Source organism: Grammomys surdaster, unplaced genomic scaffold (assembly GCF_004785775.1).
Source record: "Grammomys surdaster isolate TR1022 unplaced genomic scaffold, NIH_TR_1.0 172, whole genome shotgun sequence".
In the NCBI taxonomy this organism is placed as follows: domain Eukaryota; kingdom Metazoa; phylum Chordata; class Mammalia; order Rodentia; family Muridae; genus Grammomys; species Grammomys surdaster.
In genome coordinates this window covers 2,378,426-2,402,668 of record NW_021604620.1, presented here as the reverse complement: position 1 = coordinate 2,402,668, position 24,243 = coordinate 2,378,426, and the positions used below count along the sequence as shown (strand labels likewise).

The window sequence follows — 24,243 nt, the reverse complement described above, 5'->3', positions numbered from 1 at the left end:
CCCACATCAGACGCCAGTTCTACCTGTAACTCCAGCTCCTGTGGTGCCATGACTTTGGCTTCCACAGGTCCCTACATACATGTATACATACCTCCACACAGACACAGGTACTCATAATTTAAAAAGTAAATATTTGTTAAAAATCATCTGAATGTGTTTACATGGCCATCTTTCTGCATTCTCTATTCGGATTGGCCCATCTGGGCATCTATTCCACCAGTGGTCACTCGCTGTCCTCCTCAAACCTATGAAGAACTTCCCTCCCATGGCAGTTTCCTCTTCAAAGTTACTTCAGCTGTTTTATGGTGTCTGATTTTCTTTATAAATTTTAGAATCAGCTTGCCTGTCTCCTGAAATCTGCTGACTCCCTTCAGGAATTGCTGACACCTGTGCGCCTCTTGGGTAGAGCAAATGTTCCCACCGTGGTGAACCTCCTAAGCGGGAATGTTTCTCTCCATCTGTTTCCACCATCTTTAACTTCTTCTGCAGTGTCCTGGACAAACCTGCTACTGTGTGCTGTGGTGCACTTTACTCTCTTTGGAGCGATTTTACATAATGCTATATTTTCTAGTTTGAGTCTCTGCACACTCACTCTTAGTTCACACAAACAGGATTTTTAAAGATGAATTTTCAGGTATAAATTAGCACAAAAGCGACAGATACATGTTGACACATTTTGATGAGTTTGACTGTGTTTTCTTTGTTATGTCTGTATCTTGTAGCCTGGATGGAATGACTCGACCCTGAGAATGGTCTACACAGTCACCTCCAGGCAGGGCTAGCTTCTTGAGAGAACGTGTGCCTTCCTTTTCTCTCTTCCCCCTCCATGACCACTAAGAACGGCAGCCATGACATCATGGCTCTCCTGGTCTTAGGGAAATGAGATTGAGCTGCTCACTGTTAAATCTGATGTTGGCTGTGGTTCTCACAGACACTTTATCAGCTTCAGAAGCCTTCCCATCTAATCCTCGTTTGATGAGAATTTTTATCAGAAACTAGTGTCAGTGACTTTCTCTGTATAGACTCACAGTACATCCAATTTCTCCATAAGACCTTGTAGGTGTGGGATATATTATTAACTGATATTTGTTGAACACATCTGGAGGGGATCCTGCTGTGCTCTGTTGCACACTGGTGTGCTAATCCACAGGCACTGCATGGAGGGCTGACTCTGAAGTCAGGAGAGATACTGGTCCGTGGTCTGGTTAGTGATGGTTTGTGTGTGTGTGTGTCTGTGTGTGTGTGTCTGTGTGTCTGTGTGTCTGTGTGTGTGTGTGTGTGTGTGTGTGTATGTTTGGTGTTTTGCTTTCCTGATCATTCTTTGAAGTCAACAACGAAGTGTCCCCACCTCAGGAAATGGACTGGGAAATACTTTCCTCTTTTATTTCATGTAAGAGATGATGTAAGAGACTGTTGCTAAATCTCTCTTTGGTAGAATATTCTGGTGAAATTATCTGGGTTTGGAGAGATTGGAAATTTAATTTCCTTGATGACTGTAGAACAATTCAATGTTCATCTTTGTTGCAGTTTTGTAGTTACAAAGGAATGGATTAACTTCTTCATGGGCACAACATTGTTGGGAGCACCCCCGGCTCCCCTCAGAAGTAGCTGGGAGCACCCCGGCTCCTCTCAGAAGTTGCTGGGAGCACCCCGGCTCCCCTCAGAAGTTGCTGGGAGCACCCCCAGCTCCTCTCGGGGCCTGTACCCAGGCCTTCCATTCCACCCCACAGTAGTCATCTCTGCCTCTCTGATCTTTTTCGGTTTCTTATAAGCTTTCAAATCCCCTCAAAGAGTTTATTTTTCATTCAATTGGTTTTCCTCTTTCGATTTGCTTTGAGTTAATTTTATATTCTTTACCTATTTCCTAAAGTAGCAATAAGGTTCACTGCAGCACCATACAAACATGTCATTGTACTTTGTCCCCACTCATTACTCTCCCCACACCCTCCCCCACACCCTCCCCTCATACCCTCCCCCACATCCTCCCCCACCTCTGCTTGCTGAGCCCCTCCTTCCCCCAAACAGTCTCATGTCCTTCCTCTCTTTCTTCTCTTAATTTTTGTTTGCCTGGCAGCACTGGGGACTGAGCCCTGGGCCTCGGGAGTGCCTGACAGGTTCTGCTCTCTCTCCAAAGCATCCTCGGTGCAGAACCCAGGATGGCCTCAAGGCTCCCAAATGCCAGGTCAGACGTGGCACCACCACGCCTGGCTGGGCTTTTCCTTTCTTCTCACGAAAGGTTTTGAAATTATAAATTTTTCTTTAAGTGATGCGTTTTGCTACATTCTACAAGTTTTGATATGTTTCCATTTTAGTTCAATTCTATGTATTAAAACTTCCTGTGAGAATTCATCTTTGACCTGTGAATTCTTTTAAGTGCACTTGCTTTTCAGATGTTAAACGTCTTTCCTGTAGTCCTTCTATTATTGGATTCTAGCCTGGCTCCACCGTGGTCAAGGCAATACTCTCGGAGGAAGACTTGATCTGTGAGCTCTGCCTCACTGCTCAGGGCTCCAGTGCGTCAGGGCGGATGTCAGAGCGGCCAGGCCTCGAAGCAGCTGCTCACCAACAACTACAATCTGGAGGCAGAGAGGGGTGCTGCTGCTGCTCAGCTCCCTTCTCCGTTTACAAGGTCCAGGATCCCAGCCAGGGGACGGTGCCGCCCACAGTGTGCAGTCTCTCCACCTTTGTTAATGCAATCATAACAACCCCACAGGCATGTGCCAGGGCCCATCTTCCAGGTGCTGCTAGGCTCTGTCACCTTGACAACTAACACCCACCACTGCAAATGCTTATTCTATGCAAAAACTGGTTTATGGTCATTGTTTACTGTTTCCTAGCTTTATTTATAGCCTCAACGATGGCCGATTAAATTTGAACTTAAGATAAACATGTTATCATTATGTTCTAAATACACCCATTTGACATCTTGTTTTCCCCCTGTCAGCCTCGTTTCTTGAAGGTGCTCTTATTAGCCATCTTGAATACTTTGTGGGAAGAGATGTAAGCAGATACAGGCACGCAGCCTAGATGTGATTCTAAGGACGCATACACTTAAATTTTAAGAACTGTTTTAAACTTAAAAAAACAGTTGTGGTGGGTTTGTTTCTCTTTAATCAATGCATCCAACACAATTTATTAAAAAATATTTCTCATTGTGTATTCTATTTTAAAAATATTACCTACCACAGTGCTTTGTCAGAAATTATATGGGGCTACTTAGTTCCAGGGAAGAAAATACATTAACAAAGAAAGAACAAAAGTAACCACTTCACAGCAGCATTTCCTGCCTCTTTGATGTTTGCTAACAGTGTCTAGAGACAGATCTCTGCACTGTTAGGACATCTTTTACAGGATTCCACTCAAGGCCATCAATCCTGCTGCTCGCCTCCGTACAGCATGGCCCCGCCCCAGCGGCGGTGAGGACATCACTGAGCAGGTCAGTGAGGTTATGGTGGAAATGCCCGGCCCCTGACCCATGTCCATTTGAGGCTCCCTCCCCAGAGGTGACGGAGTGCTGGACCTCCACCCCCAGCATCCTAACTTAAATGTGGGCCACTCCCTTTATTGATTTGACTCTAAGTCTACATGTCACAGATTCAGAAAACATCTCAAAAGACAAATCGAAAGGCACAGGTGGCACAGATGGGTCCTGGCTTGCCCTGAGCAGCATTCACAACGCCCTTCAGAATTTGCTGCCAAATGTGGAATGGTGAGGAAACACAACTCCTTTGAAAGATCCTTAACACAGAAGGGTTGGAGCTTCGGGGATGAGTCTGTCAACAGTTATTTTAAAGATCAAACACTAACTTACAACAAGCAATCTTTCACATGAAAACCTGGATTTACTGGGTGTGGTGTTTTTATCCCCCCACCCCCCGCCACTTTACAAGTATTTGCCACAGTCCTCATCCCCACAATGACCATGGCTCCTGTGAGCGCTCCTGAGTCTACAACCCACTGTCCTCACTGCTGGGTGACATACTCATCTTAAGCTGTCTGTCAACTGATTTTTGTATCCCCTCTTGAAATGACACAATTACTGGCTTCTAATTAGTCCTTTGAACACTTTCCAGAATGGCACAGACAATAGAACACTCACTGGTTCCACCCAGGTTTACACAAGAAAGGAAGAGGAGGCAGAGCCCAGTAACACATCCTCAGAAGCACAGCCTGGAAAGGAAGTGAGGCATGCTGGGAGGAGCAGGAAGGACAGGATCCTAACAGGGAAGTGGTAAGGAAAGAGACTGCAATTAGCTTGCAGCCCTGAAACTCATCTCCAGGAAGAAAGGGAACGGATCTGTCCAGACAGGACATCCTTTCGACCTTGCAGAGACAGCATGGACAGAGAAAGGCAGGCATTCCTGAAGGCACACTGGGGACTGGACAGGCCAGGATCCTTGGACTGACTGATCATGCACTGAATACCCATGTGATGGGGACAAGGGGAGCCACAGCTCTTGCATGTGAGGAAGGCCACGGGGGAGGATCATCTGAAACAGATTTCTGGGCATGTCAGTGAGGGCATTCCAGGGAGGCTTCACTGAAGCAGGAAGGCGCACACTGCATGTGGGCAGTGCGATCCTCTGGGCTGGGGTCCTGAGCTGAATAAAAAGGAGGTGACTGAAACAAAAAGGCATCCATGGGCATCTGTTGACATCTGTCGGCATCCATGGCTCTCTGCCTCCTGACTGTGACTACAGTGTGACTATGCTGCTCCCTGTCATGAAAAATTCCACTCTCAAACTGTGAACAAAACAAACCCTTCCTTCCTGTCATAGTGTCACATGTCATAGTTATTGTGAGGGGCAGAGTGCATGAGGCCATTAGAGTGGGCACACAATGTCCCACCAGGCCGCTGCCATAGGACCGTCAGCAAAGGTTCCTCGGAGAAAGGGCCTCTGAACAGCTGGTCAGACCGTGGGGTAAGAGCCATGTGGACATTGGAGGAATGACTTTCATGGTTTCCACAGCAAGATCAGAAAAAGCCCACGACATCGCTTTGGAGTGTCCCTAAAACTAGGAAATTTGGAAATTCCTTCCTTCCAGAATCTGGGTGGTAGCTTCTGTTTGTGGTACAAGTCTTTCAAACCTTAATATAAATGTTATAAGAAAAGGAAAGCCAACCAAAAGGAGACAGCAGTGAGCTCTGTGCTTCTGGGGACTTGGGAGATGTCGGGCTGGGCTGAGTTTGCAATGAGGAGAGACCAGAGGATTCAGGCGGGTGCAGGGTAAGGGAGCACAGCCTAGCCTACAGACATGGGGGTCACACAGCCATGCTGCCACCCACAGCTGACTCGGGTATCACCATGGTGGTATGATTTATGCAAGGGGTTACATGTGTAATTCAAGGGGGGATCTCAGCAAAAATCCCAATCTGGAAGTTCTTAACAGGCAGGCCTGAGGCACACAGCTCCAGATAACTAGGTAACTTCAACGCCACCCCAGTGGGCTGTGAAGTACGGACACCAGTCCTTCATGGATCCTCAACAGTGTGTTACCACACGTGGCAGGAATCAGAAATGCTTTGCTCTGTGGGAGCTTCTGGCTTCTCAGCTCTGAATTCTCAGGGAAGAATGTGGTGTGGTGTAGGTCAAGGGTGTGAGAATGACACAGGACACTATAACACACATACACAACCCAGGAAGCCTGGTCCTTACTATGTAGAATTTGAAGGACAGTCTACAAGACCTCAGGCGCGGGACACTCTTGAGAAACCATGGGATAATGCCCGCAGCCTCGCCCACAGGCTGCAGGAGATGGGTGTCAGAAGAAAGGCTTCATCTGGTTTCTTCAGGCACCAGACATGCACAGACAAACATGTAGGCAAACCACCCATGGATAGAAAACAGATAAAAAAAAAATATGCTAGGTTTTTGTTGTTGCTGGTTTGGTTTTTTTTGGGGGGGGGGAATGAAGAGTGGCTAGCTGACCTTCCAGCATGGACTTTGATCTTATTTCTATTTTCTCTCATTTCCACAAAATCCTAACGCACGACCACAGGCTGGAGTTACTCTCCAGGTCTTGAGTTAAACCTTTCTTCCTTGTTGACATTGGTCCCTCAATATTCTGTCAGGTTAGATTTTCTTTTTAAAGTTTTCTCATTTGTATCCTAAGTGCAAATGATCATCAGTTGAGAGACATTTGCAAGTAGGTTATGAAACTCACCATCGCTTTTGGACAATGAGCTGGGAGTCTTGCCACTGGCTCTGTGTTCTGGATCACCAAAGTGACAGAGGGGACATCTGTTTCTTTAGTATCTAGGATCCATTTATAAACCACATGGCAACATTTGAACATCGGCACTTAATGCAAAATCCCCCATTGGACTTCATCCCCAGTGGCTCCTGTGTTTAGCACTTAGTCCCCAGTAGGTGGTGTTATTCTGGGGTGTGCACCCTGCAGGAGACAGAGCTCAGCAAGATCAAGTAAGAGGTGTGTGTGTGGGGGGGGGAGATGATACTGATACTGAATGAAGGGGTAGCACAGGTCTTAGAGTCACTGCCCACGGTCTCTTCCTATCTTGCTCTCTGCTCCCCACCCCAACCCCCACCCCCCCGCCTCCAGAAAGACCATCCTCCTCAGAGGTGTCTCAGAAATCTGAGTACAAGAGCCCTCCCTGACATACCAAGATCATCCAATTGTGTTTCCTGAGTTTTCTAGTTATGGTCATGACTCAGAGGATTCTAGTGTTTAACTCTTCAGAGGTACAGCTGCTCCAGCTGCTTCACTTCTCTCTATTCCTCAGCCACAGAAAATCATGTTTTATTTTCTAGTACCAGACAGTCACTGGAAAGGTGATTTCTAAGAAAGAAGTCATGTAAGACATTGAGAAGGCAGTTAGGGTGACTGTGTACTGAAAAACCAACATTTAACTTTTCAAACTGTTCTGACTGGGGGCCTGTGAAAGGGCTGGGTAGATAAAGATACTTATAGCACAAGCCACACAATCTGGATGCAGCAGGAGAACATTAGCTCCACAGAGCTGCCTTCCACAGAGTGGCCCTCGAGTCTGATATTTACTTACTTTGGTACCAAGTTTGGCAATTTACATTTTTCTACTATTTTCATCTATTTTCCACATTGTCAAATTTAATGCCTTGAAGTTTGTGTATTTTGAGTTTGAGGGGCTCCTACCTAATGCCACAGCCAACAACAACAACAACAATCCAAACTACAGCTTCCTAAGCTAAATCTTCATCCATAAATAGCAAAGCTAAGAAGACTCAGAAGCTGCAGTCAAAGGAGGAAAGTAGAAAAATGGGGGCATTGCAGACTTAGAGCAGGGTCTCTCGAGAAGCCCCACCAGATCAGTACTAATTAAAAGCACCCTGATTGCCTAGCCATCTTACTGTGGGGAGCTGATGCAAACACAGAGAGAGTCAAAGCATGGACACAGCATCAGGAAGTTACTGCAGGCAATCAGAACAGCATGTGGTTGCACACAACCCAAGAGGCCTCTGGTAGGAGTGTCTGATGCCATTCAGCCCTTGAGAAGCACAAGACTGGCGGCCAGATGCAGACAGTGGAAGAGCCCATGTTACTGGTGCAAATATTGAGAAGAATGTGCCTATGTCCATGACACAGGCGCTTGTGACTGCAAAGGGAGAGACAGAGACAGATCAAATGTCACAGGCCAAATGCCGCAGTGTGTGTGTGTGTGTGTGTGTGTGTGTGTTGGGAGGCAGGTAGTTTTACTAATCACTTCTAGATTGTTTGGTTTCTTGTGATGGATCATACTTACGATAGATCATTCCTTTTGCAATTAAAAATACTATCCCTAAAATTAAAAAAAGGAAAGGAAAATTTCTTAGACACTCAGGGAAATAGCCTCCATGTGACATGGGTTACACACTAAACTATCCTTAATGGTAGGGTCTTGGGATACTGCTAACAGCTTCCAAAAGTCTCAGTGTGTTAACAGCATCAGAAAGGAACCAAAAAATGCAGGAATATTCTGGTTTGTTGTTACAGGGGTGGAAAGTGCCTGCTGGACTACAGAGTCCAAAAGCAGAAATGACTACTGACTGGGGGTCTCAGGATGGCTCACTAGTCAAAGTGCACAGATACAAGTATGAAGACAGCAGTTCAGATCCCAGATCCCATGTAAAAGACAGTGGGCATGGTAACCCGCCTGTAATCCCAGCACATGGAGACCGGAGGAGAGGATTCTGGGAGTAAACAAGCAATCTGTGTGTAACTGAGAAGCCCTGCATCAGGCAATAAGGAGAGCGATGCAGGAAGCCATCTGATGCTGGCCTTGGGCTTCCACATGCTCACACATGTACACCTACACCTAACACACAAGTGCCGATGCACACTCAAGCATGCATACATACATGCACATAAGCATATGTGTACACACACACACAAAACAGGCTGCTGATTGGATCGAAGCCTGTGGAAATCCTCCCTTGTACTAAAGAAATTCCTTTCTGAAGAGTTCAGCTCTAATGAGTATAGATATGACATAGAAGACATGCCCTCAAAGAAAATAAGAGGCAATACAGTTTTTCTTTGAAAGTGTGATTTCTAAGGAGATAATGGCTGTCCTTTAATAAAACTGCAAGGTCAATATTATAGAAACTGCCCTAACACTAAGCCAGTCGGGTGACTTACAGTAGAACCAGGTTTGAGCGACATTGTGGGAGCATAGTTAAATTAAGCCTTTACTGTCTGGACGTTTAGCGTGAATTCTTTAAGGCAAAGTCACAGCTTCCAAAGGGCATGGTTCATTTATCCAAGAGATGTATCCAGACTGAATGAAATGAGACGTTCATCTAGAATCTGGGGCTGAAGGACTCTGAGAGCCCAGAGGCGCCTCTGCAGTATGGTTGGTGTGCTCCGAGGACCCCTGGGATTGCAGTATGGTGGATCTCAGTCAGCATGCTGTGAGCCTCAGGCCAGCTAATTGTAGAGTCACACTCTTTGTAAATGCCCCCGGGTCCATTATTTTAGCACATTAACAAGGCTGTGTGCCGAGAGGTTTGTTACTATACGAGCTGGCTGTTTATTAGATGGGGGTAATATGATTACAGGGCATGCAGCATGAGAAAACCCCTGGGAGCCATCCACAGGGTAATGCTGCAGGCATAAGGCCAGAACAAAAAGCCAAACATTGTTATCAAAACAGCTAACCCACTGCATCACAGTTCCGGGTGAATGGCCACATTATTCAGTGGCCTCAAACTTGACAGAGAGCTGGTCTTTCAGAGAGTATCTACAGCCGAATGGCTTCGGGCGGGGGCAAGACTACAACAGAGTGCACACAGCCTCTTAGACAGGAGAATTCTGCTGTCACCACAGTGGGCTTCACTACACAGTACTGTACTGTGGTAAAGATAACTTGGGGACTACACAACCCAGAGCAGAACAAGCATGGTGGGGCGTGGACTCTGCTACAAGAGTGATGGGGCGTAGACTCTGCTCCAAGGCCTTGCCAAGACCCTGCAGTACCTAACCCTTCTGATCTCCAAACAACTCTAGGGGGCATTATCTTGTCCCTTTTAAAAGTTATATTTACTTAGTGTGTAACTTGTGGGTTCTACCATGTGGGTCCCAGGTATAAAACTCAGTTGTCAACCCTGGCAGCAAGCCCCTTCACCTGCTGAGCCATTTTGCCAGCCCTTGTATCCCTCTTTGGAGGTGGAGAGCTTGGACTAATTTGCCCACTGCCGTTGTGTGTCTGATCACAGTGAAGCCTGAGCAACCACAGCCGAAGTGCTCAGAGCTGACCCAGCTGACTCTGGCAATGCCACTTTCTCCCCCGCCAAGGGCCTGATCCTCAAGTGGAATGTCAGACGACAAGAACAGCAGCACTTCCTGGAGACCTGACTTCCAGCGGCACCATCAGCCCTGCTGGTGGCAAGGGAAGGGTAAGTCAGTGGAACCTTAATAGATGGATTTCAACAAGTGCACCACTGCCAATTAGCTGCAGACCTCAGGTTCAAGCGGTCTCCCTTGTCATACTAAGTACACTGTGGAACCCACCTGGGGAAAGGTGCATTTCAGGTGTGGAAAACGTTCCTTTCTCTGGAAAATCACATGACAAAAGGCTTTCAGTGTATCCTTTGGTCCAGGATCCTCAAAGGCCACCAAAATCTGCAGATGCTAAGTGGAAGGGCACTCAGCCTCCACACACCCTTGGGTGGCCTTCAGGTCATGCCTGGGACCCCTATAGGATCTAGCACAATGTAAAAGTGGTGCAAATCATTGCTGTGCTGTACCGACCAGAGAATGAATGATGAGAAAACAATCTCATTACAGATGTGATCTTCTACATGCTTGTAACAGACGTGACAGATGTGATCTTCTTTACACATGATTTCAGCTCATGGCTGGCTGGATCCAAGACTGCAGAACAGGCAGAGTGTCAGGCTAACAGAGCTCCCCTCCATTTCTGTCTTATAGGAGGACCCCTGACACCCAGCCCCTGTGTTTACCTCTATGAGACATTAACTTAGGCCAGGGTGACAAGGGTTTCACAGGACAAAGCTTGGCTGTCATCTCCAAGAGTGTGTGATATTCCCATCTGTGGAATTAATAGTAACAAAACCAGCTGCAGTCTGTGAAATACGGATGGAGGCTTGCAGGTGTGACTCTGGGCACAGGATCTATACAGCACTTCAGCAAATACGTGTCCACCTCACTCTTCACAGAAAGAATGGCACTGGACAAAACCCAATGACTACACACAGAGGCAAGAGCATGGAGGTATTAGAAGAAAACACAAGTGACCATGTCTGATTATATCTGCCATCTCAGATTGGAGGACCCATAAAAACCAGACGGAAAGCCCTCAAAGTGTAAAGGAAACCGACACATTTATCTGTAAGACAGACGCTATCTTTGTAATGAAAGTATCTGCAAAACAAGAAATAGCAAGGAGAAAATAAAGAGTCCATTTGCTGTGACAAAAAGATGCACTTACTAACAAAGGTGCTGTACCAAGACAGAGGAAGCAGAAAAAGCAGGCAGAAGTCACAGCAAGCAATCAGAGAGACAGACATTAAGGTAATTAATCATGGCAACATCTTTAATCCTGGCACTCGGGAGGCAGAGGCAGGCAGAGCTCTGGGAGTAGGAGGCCAACTTGATCTACTTTACTCAGTTCTAGGCCAGCCAGGCTACACAGAGAACCCATCTCACAACAACAAAATGAAAGCAAGACACCCTACAAAAGATTCTTTCCTTCATTCACACAGAAAGAAATGCAAGATTCCCAGAGACTCAGATACAACATACCTGAACAACAGAAATGACACAAGCTCAGGAATCCTGGGGTTGGTGCAGTCTGTAAGAGAATGAATCTGCCCTGGTCCCTGTGGGGAGGGCAAATAGGAAGCAAACACCCCAGCTTTTCCTTAGGAGCCCCAGTTTCAGGAATGTGTCCTGTGGTTATGTAATACTATTTATAAAAACATCTAGTGAATGGTCTCAGTCACTTAGAATCTATTCCTCAAATATGAAACTCAGAAGGGTGCAGGGTCACACGAGGGACCCTCGCTGACACGGCTCTGGTGGCTGAAGGCTATCACTTCCACCATGACCTGCTGTGGAAAAGGGTTCATGTGTGCTTCCATTATGGACTCAAAGATACAACTCAGAGAGTTCTGTGTTCTAAGTACTTTGAATTATGCTTACTGAGCTCGTGACACATGTATACGGCACCTACACATATGCATGATTTCTGACTTACTAGAGAATAGTAGCACATTAGCCATACATGGCAGCTGGGTGTGGTGGAAGTTCATGCCTATAATTCCAGGATTTGGGTGGTGAGACAGGGGGATCGTCTTAAATTTCAGGCCACCCTGGGCTACAGAGTAAGGCCCTATCTCAAAAAACAACAAGAGGGGATGGAGAGACGACCCAGTGATTAAAAGCATTTGCTGCTCGTGCAGAGGACCTGAGTTCAGTTTCCAGCAGCCACATGGAGGCTCAACAGCTTGTAACTTCGGCTTCAGAGAAAAGGCATGGCTCTCAGTCTGCGTGCACAGGTCACATGCTGCCCTAGCATGGACATGCATAGCCACCTGGCCTGTCAACCCTTCATCAGAATTTGATGCCTCTGCCTGGCATCACTGGTCGGAGCAATCTCTGTTCATCACGGTCAAATGTCCGTTATGTCTGAGCTGACTTTAGAACAGGAGCCTGCAGGACAAAGGGTCAGGCCTTCAGCAGCCGGTCCACCTCCCTCATGCTGATGACTAAGTTAAACATTGAATCGCCCACATTTGCAGTGTTTCTGCCTGGAGGATTCTGTAATGACCATGGCCTCCGCCCATCAGACAGCTGTGAGACTTCATTTACATGAAATATGAGTTTCTTATTTTTGCCTCACGAGAATCTTATGTTGTGAGTTAGCCATAATTACAGAAATAGTTCTGAGTGAAAAATATTTCCCTTACAAATTCTGCCTATGTGAAGGAAGATGGGAAGGAATAGTCTGAAGGTATCTATAACTGAGTGCCTCAGAAGACGGGTGTCTGTCTGCAGGCCGTGACTGTGTGCTACCCCCACAGGCATCATGGAAGAAGGATCAGGAAGAGGTGGCGTACTCCATGACCTCTGTTCCTGAGCCCAGCTGCTATCCAAGGGAATGTAGCAACCAACCACAGCTTAGCCGATCAAACAGAAAATGAAAATGCCCACAGGTTGCGCACAGGCTGCACATCCACACCGCTACATGGCTTTTTCTGGCATCCTATGCTTGCAATGGTCAGTGCTGACTATTATCGGGCCAGGTCTGGAGTTGCCTTAGACAAAGGCCACCAGGTACTCTCATGAGACACGATTGAGATTAGAATAGTGTATGGCCATGTCTGTCAGGGATTACCTTGAGTTATTCTATGCCTGTGGTTGTGAGGGATTAGCTTGGCTGGGTTTCTATGATTATCTTGATTAGGTTAACTGATATTGGACAGCCCACTCTAATGGGGGGGGGGAGGCAGAGGGGGAAGGTTCCATTCCATGGACTTTGGTCCTGAAAGGGGAGAGAGTGAGCCAAGCACAAGGATTCATCCCTCTCTGTCTCCTGACCACAGATGCAACCTGGCCAGAACCCTGAGCTGTGTGGCCAGGACTGCCTCGCAGGATGGGCTGCACCCTTCAGCTCCCTAACCCTTTCTCCTGCAGGCTGCTTTAGTAACACCAAAGAGCCAAGGGCCAAAGCCACAGAGCCTGCTGAAGAGAGCCTCCAAAATTCTAAATAACGACCTGTGTGAGGATAGATGGCAATAAACAGAAACGCGTGCTTGGCTGCTCTGAAAACGGCCTGTAAGCAGCTCTTTAAGAACATTCCTCGTGAATACACTGTAATGCTATCCCGCGGACTATTGCTGAGTTCCATTTCAAACCTCAGGCTGGTTATTTTTCATTATCTCCACCTCATTGTTTCATAAATGAATCTCACAGGGATGGGGGTTGAAGTGGTAGAGCTGACCCAGAGAAAGGCGCCTTCCCGTGGGCGTCACCTGCAGCGCACACAGAGTTAGGGCCCCACCCTCCAACAGCCTGCTGGGGAGGAGGGAGGAGCTGTGTTCTCCAACGGTGACTGAAAAGTAGACCCGCTAGGAAGCGTGTATCCTCTGCAGAAGAGAGGCCCAGATACTCTGGGACAGCAAGAACGGATGGCATATGCATCGTCTCTCTCTTTTTAAAAGAAATCACTATTTTTATCTCACAGATACAATACTAGGTGACAAGATGTGGAATTTGCTCTGTCTAAAAGTAGCAAAGTATTATTTTTAAATTCAACACAGGGTTTCATGCTCATCTTAGTCATGTTGAACTGAGTATTGCAGTACCATGAGACATTTTATAGCCCCCAGGAAGCCAACCCAACTGCTCTTGGCCTACAGACAGTGCGCCAGCACACTGGCCTTGGCTGGAAGAATCAGACTCGTGATAAAGGACGATGCTTCTCATCATGCAGGTCGGTGTCTCGGAAGCCGGAAGAGATGCATACTCCTAGGTAGGCATGCTCATGCCAAGGCGCATGTGTGCTCAGAGAACAACTTGTGGGAGTCAGGTCTCTCCTTCCACCATGTGGGCTTTGAGCTGGGGGGGAACTGAACTCAGGTCCCAGCACTCTGAAGGTAGAGGCGGGCAGATCTCTGTGAGTTCCAAGCCAGCTAGGGCTACATAGTGAGATATTGTCTCCAAAAAAAGTACTGATAATTTAAAATTTGGTAAAATTGCCCTTTCTCACTGAGCCACCATGCCTGACCTGTGATTTTCTAAATGCTTGATTAAATTCCTTGCAGTGAGAATCCCTCTGCCTTCTTCCTGTTTATGGTGAGTCTGGACCTAACCCTCACCGTTTCTGCTAACTCTGGTTTGGCTGCTTGTCTCCCCGAGTGCAGGCAGCAGCTGAGTTCACTGACTGCCTCCCTTCCATGTATTTTTCTAAGAGCATCAAGCTATAAATCTCCTTCTCTGTAAGGGTCATAGCAGCATCCCACAAATTCTACTGCAGTGTGCTTTTGGAGACAGCACCGGGACTCATCTCTACCCCCACCTGGCCCCGTCCCAGGGCAGGGGCATCCTATGCCTGACCACCGTGTACAGTGCTGGAAACTGCAAGTGTGCAAACCACCAGAAAACAGCAACGTCTGCTTTTCTTTGACCTTGTGGAACAAAGTGGGTGATGGACAAGAGCCATGTGTCATCAGACACACCTGCCATGAGCAGCCTCCCACCAGCCTGGGATGGACCACCACCTGTGCACACACACTGCTCCTGAGCCGGCGTCCCCACAGGATGCAAGGTGGATGTAGGTTTCCAGCTTCCAGACCTGCCAGCTCTTCTAACTTCGATACCTTGCCTCAGTGCTATATGAGGAAAGCAGCTGCACCTGAATCTAGCAGCCACTGTTAGCCAGGAGGACAGCTGCTCATGACAAGCTGCCTCAACCCCGGCAGGTGCTGGGACCCTTTTGCCTGGAGATTCCCCTGTGCCTTCCTCAAATGAGGTACAGGTTGCCATGATGACACAAGCAGCTAATGTCTGACTGCAGATGGCTGTCTGCAGCAGCTGAGGTGTTTCTAGGCGAGAGCTAAGAACTCCATCTCTCCATGGTCAAGGCTTAATGCCCTTGTTCAGATAACAGAGGGGGCCTTTGTAAAGTAAGGACTGTGGCAGCCTGTGTGTGTGCATCAATCCTGAAGGATGCTGGCTGTATGCCCATCACTAGAAGATGCTCATTTTAAGGGCTGGAGAGATGAATCAAGAAGGATCAGCAGGTAAAGGAGCTGGCCACCAAGCTGGGTGACCTGAGTTTGATCCCCAGGGCCTGGATGGCAGACGGAGAGCTGACTTCTGAAGCTGTTCTCTGGCCTCCACATCGGTATTTTGACATTGTTAATACACGCATGCACACAAAAGAATTAAATAAATGTAAACAATGCTTATTCTAAACATAGGTTAAATTATATGCATAAGATCTTTCAATTATATATACATTTTAAAAATATACACTCAATTATTATCTGATAACACCCTGGTATTTTGATTAATATGTTAGATTATTTTCCTATACTGTTAAATATGCTTTGAAAATCACATTCAGTATATAGAATTCTACCTTAAAACTAGAATTTAGGGAGAGATGGCTCACTGGGGGAAAGCACTCGCCACACAGGCTGACGACCTGAGCAAGAGTCCCCAGAGTCTACATACATGCCCACAGCAGTGGCCTCATGTCTGCAATGCTTCTCTGGTGAGATGGGAGATAGGAGAACTGTTCAAGGGTGAGCTAGCCTAGAGTACTCACCACTGTAGCAGAAGCAAGGCCCCGCCTCAGCAAAGCTAAAGATACTTCCAGAAGTTACCCTCCGACCCCCTCACTCATGTTCACACACACATAAAAATTCTAAAAATCAGAATATAATTTCCAATTGAGCAATCTGCAAGTTACTAAGAAGTGTTTTGATGTTAAAAATAATGTCATGAGTTTATGTATTTACACAAATACACCCCAGACTTCCCACTATTTCCCACGCAGTCTCACTTCTGGAGGTGGGATTAAAGGGAGGGATAATTCGAAAGCTTTTGACACGTACCTATTTACATTTTAATTTGCCAATTAAGAGTCCATAATCAGCTTCTGACTCCAAAGACTGAAAAGTAAAAACCCCCGTGCTTACTATTTTGTTTAATTTAATTTCCGTCATTATTTAATGAGCTGCAGTTCACTTGGTGAAGCTAACACAGGGAGGTGTTTTGTAGTGTTCTCCCTCTGCTGGAGCTGAAGCCAAGTCTTTATGGTAACCAAGAGCTTTACCACAGCCCAGTTCGAACATGTGTCTTTTTGCTCCCTCCTGACTGCTCTGACCTGCTCCCTTGGGTCTGCTTCTACTGGTTTGATCACTTTTTTATCCCACTAAAGTGAAGCCTTTAGTTCTGTATCCCCAATGCACAGATCATTATCATCCCTGATCACAAGATGGGAGACATGTAAATAGAAAAGTCACAGTAAAGTTCTGACCAAGGGACCTGGCTCTGAAGTCAACCTTCCGACCCTACATGTGAGTCAAGCAACAGCTTGTCCTCATGGAGACCATACAAACCCAAGCACAGCTATGTACCTCATGGAGACCACACAAACCCAAGCACAGCTATGTACCTCATGGAGACCACACAAACCCAAGCACAGCTATGTACCTCATGGAGACCATACAAACCCGAGCACAGCTATGCAGAAATACTGTGCTCTCATGCTTTTAAATTAAGGCAGGAGCACAGAGAACACAGAACAAAGGGCTATAAAACCTTTCCACTAACAGCTTAGATATGACCTGTACCTCAGAGTCCCAGCCCTTCTTTCCCTCTTACTCCCCATTTTCCTCCATGTGCCCCACTGCTCACTCTGGTGCCTAGACACCTCCTTGGGGAGAAAGGGGGAGGAGGAGGAAGAGAAGGAAGAGGAAGAAGAGGAAGAGGAGGCGGAAGAGGAGGAAGGCTTACAAGAAAGCTTGCCCTTTCAAACTCACAAGGCCCCTCTGAAAGGTTTTATAGCTAGCAGTAGTTTCTGGGAAGGAGGAGAGTGGAACTCTCTTGAATGTCAACCATGCTGCCATGGGTTCTTTGGCTGCCTATCTGCCTTTCAGTCAGTTATGCTACGGTAAGAAACCCCAGCTAACTCATTGGTTCCCTAAGCTAGGTTTGGGCGGAGTCACCTGGGTAGTTTCCCCTGGGAAGGTCACAGAACACTAGTACAGGAGAGTGGGCTTGAGGGAATGAGGAGTGCTGCACTGTGGGTCCTCCATGGGTGAGAGGCATTCTGGGAACTCATCAGGACCCTTTTTATCCCATCAGGAAATGCCTTCTTAACTTAGGGCACCCCAGCTAAGAACAAAATGCTGTTAAAAAGCTACAATACAACCACATCAATAAAACGTCCATAGAGTAATGGGAGGGGGCATACCTGTAGTTCTGGAAACTTCCTTTCTTAAAGCTATACACATCTAAACACCAACTGCCACATTCTAAGTCTCTCCTTGTAGAAGAAGGTGACAATGTGTGGCATCTATCTTGACGAGCCAGAGGACATTCAGGATGGTATGGCCATGACAACAGTATCCAGAGTCAATGCTCAGATCTGTGCTCTCCAGAGCTGCCTGGTTGTTAGGGTTGTTCTGTTTTGTTGCGTAGACTGTGAGCACAGTAATCTTCTACAGGGCCCTGCTCAGTGCTACTGTGTCCTTTCTGGTCAATCAGAGAGATGGCTCAAATGGCTTCAGAAATATAAATGGCCCAACAAATGCCAGGGTGGGCGTATATGCCAAGGAGAGAGCAGACACCAGAGAAGTGATTCTGTGATGCTGAGGTGCGTGGCTGGCAGCAGTCCCCATTGCTTATCCTCTGAGGAGAGGGCAGCAGAGAGGAGCATGCAGCTAGGCAACCACATTTGGTTTCTTCTCAGTCACACTGTGAAGATGCACTGTACTGTCCTCCAGGTCCTAGGCAATTGGTATTGATCTCTGTTCCAGGCCCCAAGGTGGAACAGAGAGACATGGCCTCTGGCAGGAAAGGGCGAGCCACGTAGCAGAAGCAGAGACGCCAATGTTTCCACACTACAGGCGCTATATGGGAAATGGGGAGCAGAGCACTGAGATCTGACACATGAGCCCTGATATTCTCATGCAGAGGGGACTTGGAATCACGAGACTGTTGGAACAGACCAGGGATGAATGCTTTCCACGTGCTTTTCCCAGTGACTCTCCTATGCTGTGTCTGCGAGCAACATGGGCTGGGAATATTCTTTCCGGAAAGAAACGACAGGTGCATTTTAAGCTGCAGTTCTCAGGGCTGCCCAGGTAAAAACACTGAGACAGCACTATAGCTGGTCTGGTGGCTGAGGCAGCGGGCGGAGAGCGAGTGGGAGAGCAGAGTATCCAGGTGGACATGCTGGACACGTGCTGGCTCTCAACCCAGATGGAGCCAGAGTGGGCAATTCTATTGCACCACTCTGAACAACCTCTCAGGGGCCCTCACAGCTGTGGCTCATGGTCATGGCCCAACATAAAAAGAATTACCCTATCGTATAACACATACCCAGGGAGAGACCCCCATTTAAAACCCCACATGCCACCATAGACCTGATGAGTCATGCTTAGAGCCACAGTCTGTAGGGAATATCTTGCGTTTGAGTTCATGTAGGGTTTCAGCGTTCCTGAGGGTCTTAGAACATATACCCCACACGAGGAGGCATTCTGCTCATGACGCTGGGTCGACAGGTTCAGTCTCTTCAAGGTGCGTTTACTTTCTCCAGGCCACATTTGGAAAAAAGCTTCAAAACTACCAAGTTCATCCTCTTGCCTTTAGGCCAAATGCCAACCAAGTCATCCAAGTTGGACTAAAACTCGAGTCCATTTATTCCTCCCCATAGGAAAGCAATCCTGCCTCCTCCTCCTGTAGCCTATTACAGTTTTAAACAGCCATTGTAAAATGTATCTCTGCTCCTTGTGTGCTCTTTTGAGGTGCTCTGTGTGTGTGTTCCATTGAGGTGCTCCCTGTGTACTCCATTGAGGTGCTCTGTGTGTGCTCCATTGAGGTGCTCCATGTGTGCTCCATTGAGGTGCTGTCTGTGTGTGCTCTACTGAGGTAGTCCATGCATGCTCTATTGAGGTGCTCTGTCCGTGTGTGCTCCACTGAGGTGCTCCACTGAGCATGTGTGCTCCACTGAGGTGCTCAGTACCTTTATAACTATTTTTGTCACTTTATGCAAAGCTATAAAAGTATGTTAATCTTCCCCAGAAAAGATACAGGACAACACTCTTGTCATGGCCATTAATGAAGCTCAAGGCTTCAGTAAGAACCTGGACGGGCATGATGTAGCTCACATAGATTAGGCAAATAACCCACTAGAGCCTCAGGCCGGCAGCCAGCATCTCCGTGAGCTGGGATTCCTTAGGGGACAGTGCTGGGATAATTCATGCACACCCAGTACAGGCCAAGACACCATGAGGCACCAGAACTCCGAAGCGGTCAATAAGAGAAGGTCTTGGGAGTAGGGGGCTGGATAGGAAGACAGGAGACTTACCAGCAAGTGACAAGAGTTGAGCACATGACTGTACATGCAACCTGTGTCCAGAAGAAAATCTGTAAAAGTGGAGGGGGGCTCTGGGAAGAGTTAGTGAACACAAGAGGGAGCAGTCTGCAAAGAAGACTAGAATCTGTGTGCCAGGACTCTGGTCTGAACAAAGGACCACATCTCAGATGGTTAGGGGTTGGGAGCTGAGAGAAAAGGTGCAGGTGGGAGACACAGACCCAACAAAACCAATAAGGAGTTCAGACGCATATGACAACGCAGACAACACAGACGCACACGACAACCTAAGCAAAGCTTGGACAGAAGCCAAGGCTACCACACAGCCGCACTAAGCTGGGCACCATTGCCTGTTCCTCTTGTTAGTCCTACAAGGCCTCAGAGACAGAGTCTGGGTGGCCCTGTCCCTTGCCACTTTTAGCCTTAAGCCACATATGACTCCCACTCGAGTAAGGAACCCTGTGTTATGTCAGGCAGAGACTTGTCTTCTATTGCTCATAAAAGCTCAACACACGTGAAATGCATGGCCATTGCTGACCTGGGCAGACACGGGCTGTTTTAAGTAGTTCAATGTAACCTAGAAAGGAACTTTAGACAAACGGGGAAGGTGTTTCTGCTGGAACCTCTGCGCCATCCTTGGAACCTTCTGGGGCCTGAGGTGCTGGTGGAGATACCCAATATCAGAGCTGACAAGTCAGACTCTGCAGGCAGCACAGGTGTGACAGGCAGAGAGGGCCACATCTTCCCACTTCAAAGATCCACCGGATGATTGACTTCAGGAATTGTAGGCTTAACGGAGAGATCAGTTCAGAACTGTCAAGGCCTTTTAAGTCTGGTCTGCTCTGCCCTAGTGTGACATGCGTCATTATAGCCTGTTTATGTTTTACTCCTGATCACTCGGGACAGACACCTGTTGAAAGAACAATTCTGAAAGAGGCGCAGCTCTCCAGAAGAGGAGTGGGACTGACTGTCCCCTCCCCTGAGATTTGAGTCTGTCACTCAAAGCCATATATCATGGAAAATAAAGTTGAAAGGTCCCAGCAGCTGTGGCAAGCAGGGTTGGCAACAGTGACTGTGAGAGCCTATAGCCTGCATTCTGAAATCACTCATATTCCCTAACTAGCTCTGTAAGGAGCTGGATATGACGGCATAGCCGGGCACAGGACCGCTCCTTCCATCATTCTAAACAGAAACACTCGGTGAGGTTGGCAAGACCGTTTCCTGTCCACATGTCTGTCTGTCACACCCTCCCTTCAGCACATCTCCTGAAGCACCAAAGCCCCAGCTGTAAAGACTGACTGTCGTGAAAACCTCTCCCACTTAAAAACAACACCAGAAAACACGGAGCAGCCTTCTAACCCAATGTGCCCCACCACCTGACTATTTCTGAACCCAGCTGAGTTTAGGGTTTCGAGGGTTCAAAGCTAATCCAGAGGCCAATGAGAACTTTGATGAGGAGCACGTGGGTGTTGAGATCAGATGTCTAAGCTCTGAAGTTTTGTGTTTCTAGATTTCAGCAGCTCCAGGGGCCTTCTTTGTAAAGTAAAGGTGGGCCCCACATCACAGAAAGGAAGGGATTAAGTATGGTCATTGCTAAGCAGAGAGAGAGCTTTACTATCGCCAGCGCAGCCCAGCCACCTGTGCTTACAGTCCAGCCAACTTTGCGTCCACAGCCACCACATGACCTCATTGCTATTGGTGGAGCCAACCGATAAGGCCACATACTGCTAGCTAATGTCTGCCATGCCCTTGCCTCCACTGCTGAGCACAGAGCTAGGGCGAGCCCATGTCCATGGACACAGTGCAGTAAGGTCCTTCCTTCTTGTGGTTCCTTGGTTAGTTCATGTGAGCCTACATCACACTTCCTGTACTCTCGCTGTCATTTCTAACTTATGACAGAAACCCACTGCTAATTGTCTAATTGTCTGTTCTTCTCCAGCTGAACCTTTAGGGTGGTTTTCATCTGTCTGTTTTTTTTTGTTTTGTTTTTTTTTTTGGATTGATAAGACAAGGTCTCATTCTGTAACCCAGTTGGCCTGGAACTTACCACATCATCCAGGCTGGAGTCAAGCTTCAGGGAATCCTCCTGCCTCAACTTCCTGAGTTCTGGGATTACAGATGACCACAAATAGCCATACCTTAACTTCCTGGATGCAACCAAACCTACACAATTGTTCACCCTAACTGCATTGGTGGTCCTTGAAGCCACAGGGCAGTAAACACTAAATACTAGCTATCCTGACCCCACCAGGGAGCTGCCAGGCTCACAGAAGCAGGGGCCAGAGGAACACGCCTCTTGTCTGGCTCTGGAGGCAAACAGGTCTTGTTTTAAAGGACCTTCCTGAAGCTTTTTGCTTTCTACAAGGTTTATGGAGTTTCACCAGTAGACCCCAGCTAGCTGCTGTCTTAGGGGAGCCACCTGTCTATGGCTACTGTCTAAGGGGGAGCCACCTGCCTCTCTATGGCTACTGTCTTAGGGGGAGCCACCTGTCTCTCTAAGGCTACCGTCTAAGGGGGAGCCACCTGTCTCCCTGTTTCAGTTTGGTTGAAACTGTTGAGCTGGTCAGAGTTCCGGGTTTGCACTGGTCTCACCCAGAAGTTCAGTGGCCTTGTACAATCCTGCTTGTTTTCATCAGTGCCCTGTCCAGGGTGAGAGGGCCTGTGTCTGTGCCTCTCTGTCCCTGTGGTGTCCTGTACAACTTAGAAATCTCTTTTGGAAAGGAGTGGATTTGTCCTTTCTTAGGAAAATTCACTGCATTTTTACCATACTTTCATTAAGAATATAATTGGATTTGGTTCTTCCCTGTTTATTAATTGTATGTATATGTATGTATGTATGTATGTATGTATGTGTGTGTATGTATAGATCAATCGCTCTATCCCCCCTTCTTGAGACAGGGTCTCCTGTGTAGTTCTAGCTGTCCTCACACACTGTCACACATCTGCCTCTCAAGAGCTCATGTAACATATGTGTACCATTTTACTTGGACATCAAATATTATCTTAATGATAAGCCACCTGGCTTGAAATCAAGTACAAATTTAGTATTTTACAAAATAAGTGGCCGTTGGAGGCTCCGTTGGTTCCAGTTCTGAGGGGAATCAAAATACCAGGAGCTCAAGCATTTGTGAAATTCAGATAAAATTGTTTCAGTCTCTGCATTTCTATAAAAGCACACAGGCACCCTCACACAGGTGAGCCCTTACCAGTGGGATGAGCAGGCTGATGAGGTCTGTGAGTGGCTTGCTGAGGACCAGCAGGTCCTCTGCAGCCTGTGTGTCTCCTCTTGAGCCTGACTTCTGGGCCTGGAACAAAGGAAAGAAATGCAAGGAGTCGGGTAGGTTCGTCAGCATGACAGCGTGAGGCAGGCGCATTGGGACACAGATGAGAGGGGCTGAGGAGGGCAGGGGCTGCCTGGTCCCCAAGTGCTGGAAGGATGGAGGGCCCAGAAAAGACACTGTGCTTTAGGACACTGTGAGAGCAGTTCAGACCTGGAGAGCCCTAGACAACACAACATGGAAGGTGGGGAAGGGGCAATTGCGGGGGGTGGGGGGGACCCTGTGTTAACTACCTTCCTCATCTCATCACTGCCACAAAATATCTCAAAGGAGTAACTCTGTGAAGCATAGTCCTTTGTGAATTCAAGGCCAGCCTGGTATACAAATCACTTCAGGCCAGCCAAGAGTACACAATGAGATCCTGTCTCAAAACAAACCCCCCAAAGCAAAGGAGGAACTGTGGGGAGGAAGGACTCGTTCTGGCCACACTTTGAGGGTATGGTCAGTGAAGGGTGTTGGGTAGGAGGTGCTCTCAATGTGGGGATGGGAGCCTGAGGCTACCTGCTCATGTCTCCGTGGATCAGGAAGCTTTAAGCCCCGCCCCCAGCAACCTACTTCCTCCCGTGAGGCTCCACCTCCTAGAGGTTCCATGACCTTCCCAAACAGTGCCATCAGGTGGGGGCTACATGTTCAAAAAACACACACCCAATGGGGGACATTTCCTATTCAAAACTCACACATTCTATAGCCTGCAGTGGGTGAGCTCCCCATCTTCCCTGCAGCGGGTGAGCGCCCTATCTCCAGACTTCTGGCCCTACTTTCTAAGTGAGAAAATTGAAGTGTAGAAACTCTTACTGTGGGTGACAGCCAGAGAGATGGCTCAGTGGGCTACGGTGTTTGTCACTTAAATTTAGGGACCTAAATTCAGATTCCCTGCACTCAAATGAAAAGCCAGACTAGGCTGTGTGGGAGGAGGAAGGAGACTCTCTGAAGCTTCACTGACCTCCATCTTAGCCAAGGTTTAACGAAAGGCCCTGCCTCAGGGAAGGATGCAGAGAGAGAAGGCGCGAGACATCTGACCACTTGCTCTGGTTTCTGAGTGTACCTGAATGCATGCATGCCATATACCACACACGTGCACGGCACTCACACACGTGCACACACACATATACACACCAAAAACACTGGGGGAGGGGATGAAAGGAAATTTTAATTTTGTTTTCTAAAGTAACTGGGCTAGAGGTCAAACCAAGGCCATCCAACGCCAAGTCACTCATCCCCCTGGGTGTTTCTGTGCACACTCCCACATTCCCACCCCCACACTCACTCCCACCCCCACACTCACTCCCACCGCCACACTCACTCCCACCCCCACACTCACTCCCACCCCACACTCACTCCCACCCCCACACTCAC

The 24,243-nt window shown here is 47.7% G+C and overlaps 1 protein-coding gene across 1 annotated transcript in view; it reads right to left on the bottom strand.

Moving 5' to 3' along the window:
- The window catches only part of Ulk4 (unc-51 like kinase 4), a 293,994-nt gene that overhangs the window by 85,665 nt on the left and 184,086 nt on the right, over positions 1-24,243 (bottom strand). Inside the window, exon 34 of the mRNA XM_028767390.1 lies at positions 22,756-22,854. Coding sequence (XP_028623223.1) covers positions 22,756-22,854 — 99 coding nt within the window. The remainder of the gene's footprint in view (positions 1-22,755; positions 22,855-24,243) is intronic.